The sequence below is a fragment of the Pyrus communis genome, chromosome 16 (assembly GCF_041283825.1).
Source record: "Pyrus communis isolate YQ-2024b chromosome 16, ASM4128382v1, whole genome shotgun sequence".
Taxonomy (NCBI): Eukaryota; Viridiplantae; Streptophyta; class Magnoliopsida; order Rosales; family Rosaceae; genus Pyrus; species Pyrus communis.
The window spans coordinates 12,087,058-12,088,774 of record NC_142580.1 but is presented as its reverse complement, the minus strand read 5'-3'; the positions used below and the strand labels follow the sequence as shown (position 1 = coordinate 12,088,774).

General features: G+C 38.6%; 1 protein-coding gene across 1 annotated transcript; it reads left to right on the top strand.

Moving 5' to 3' along the window:
• Positions 1–378: 378 nt before the first annotated feature.
• LOC148689984 (uncharacterized) lies at positions 379–1,370 on the top strand. Its single transcript, XM_088687581.1, has 2 exons — positions 379–654; positions 785–1,370. The coding sequence occupies exons 1-2, from the start codon at positions 391–393 to the stop codon at positions 1,313–1,315; spliced, it is 795 nt and encodes a 264-aa protein (XP_088543707.1). The 5' UTR covers positions 379–390; the 3' UTR covers positions 1,316–1,370.
• Positions 1,371–1,717: the final 347 nt, after the last annotated feature.

Sequence of the window (1,717 nt, the reverse complement as noted above, 5' to 3'; positions counted from 1 at the left end):
CATCGGGCCCCTAAGGGGAGGGATTGTAAGATCTCACATCGCCCAGGGGAGTGGATCCTATAAGCCTTATATGTATATTCTCATCTCTACCTAACACGAGGCGTTTTGAGAGCTCACTGGTTTCGGGTTCCATCGGAACTCTGAAGTTAAGCGAGTTCGGGCTAGAGCATTCCCAGGATGGGTGACCTACTAGGAAGTTCTCGTGTGAGTTCCCAAAAACAAAACAATGAGGGTGTGGTAGGGCCTAAAGCGAACAATATCGTGCTACGGTGGAGTCGAGCCCGAGATGTGGTGGGGGCCCAGGGCGGGATGTGACACAACCACATTCCTATTTTTCTCTCGAAGTTTCAATCCAATTTTTTTTTCAACAAAGTGACTACTGATGCAGGTATGAATTTGACGCTTCTTGAAGTTATTGCGTTGTGTACTAACTGGGTTGAAGTTACTCATAGTTCGCTTACGAGTAATAAGATGCAGTTGCGAGAAATGTGGAGTCTAATTCATATCAATTATCTTGAGAAAATGGGTGGGAAAAGAACCAAAGAATCGATGTCCAGTCATTGGAAATTCCTTAGTCAATCGTTTAGTACGTGGAGGGATGACTTGGCACAAGCCAATAATAATATTCGAAGTGGGGAAAATTACGTGGATCAGGTAACAATATATTATTTATTTATTTGTTTGTATTATTTATTTGTTACCTATTTTCATTATAATTATTTGTTTGTATTATTTATTTGTTACCTACTTTCATTATAATTATTTCTTATCCCGCATTGTGTAGCAACTTCAAGCACAAGCTTGGTATGGTGCCAAAACCAAAACCAAAACCAAAACCAAAAATAAATCATTCAACCGGTGGGAATATTGGAATATTGTCAAAGATTGTCCTAAATTCAAAGTTGTGCATGTCGGTCTAGAAATTTTCATGAACAGCATTCCTCTACACTCTACACCTGATCATGGCTCGCATGTTCATGAAGGTGAAGCAGAAGAAGTGCTCGAAACACCCCCTGAACAAGCGTCGAGATTGACCCGTTATCCAATTAGGCCTGAAGGTAAGAAGGCTTCAAAGATAAAAGGGAGTGCTTCGAAGAATGATTATGTAAAGTATATGGAACAACTTGCTCACCAAGGTGAAATGACTTTGGCGCAGGAAATGGTGAAATTTGAGGCTGATAAGGCTAGAGAGGAGGCAAATGCTGTAGCTGTTGAGAGAGCATTTCAGCTAATGAGAGAGAAAGAGAGCTACTTAGGCAAGAAAGGGAACAAGTTAGAGAAGAAAGAATGGCTCAATGAGATCGTGACATTATGAACACGCCTTTAGAAGGGAAGTCTCCAAATTCTAAATATTTTTGGAAGTCGGAGAAAGCGGATGTGGTGCGAATGAGGCATGCAAGAGAAGCGAGAGCAAGAGTAAATGGTCCTAGTACAACAAGAGAAGATCATCCTAGCACCACAAATTGGTTAAGTGATGATGAATAGAGTATTTTTTGTAATCGGAGCCCATAATTTTCCAATCACTTTGGGTTGTAATTTCTTATTTATTGAATAGAGTAATTTACGTTGTTTCCAATTTATTGATTTTGGTACTTTATTTAATTTGGTAATTTATTTATACTAAGAAAATCTTTATTCAAAAGGCATTTAAACACTCCAAATAAAATTATATAAACATACCAAATAACAAAAACTCACTAAATGAACTAAAAGAAAC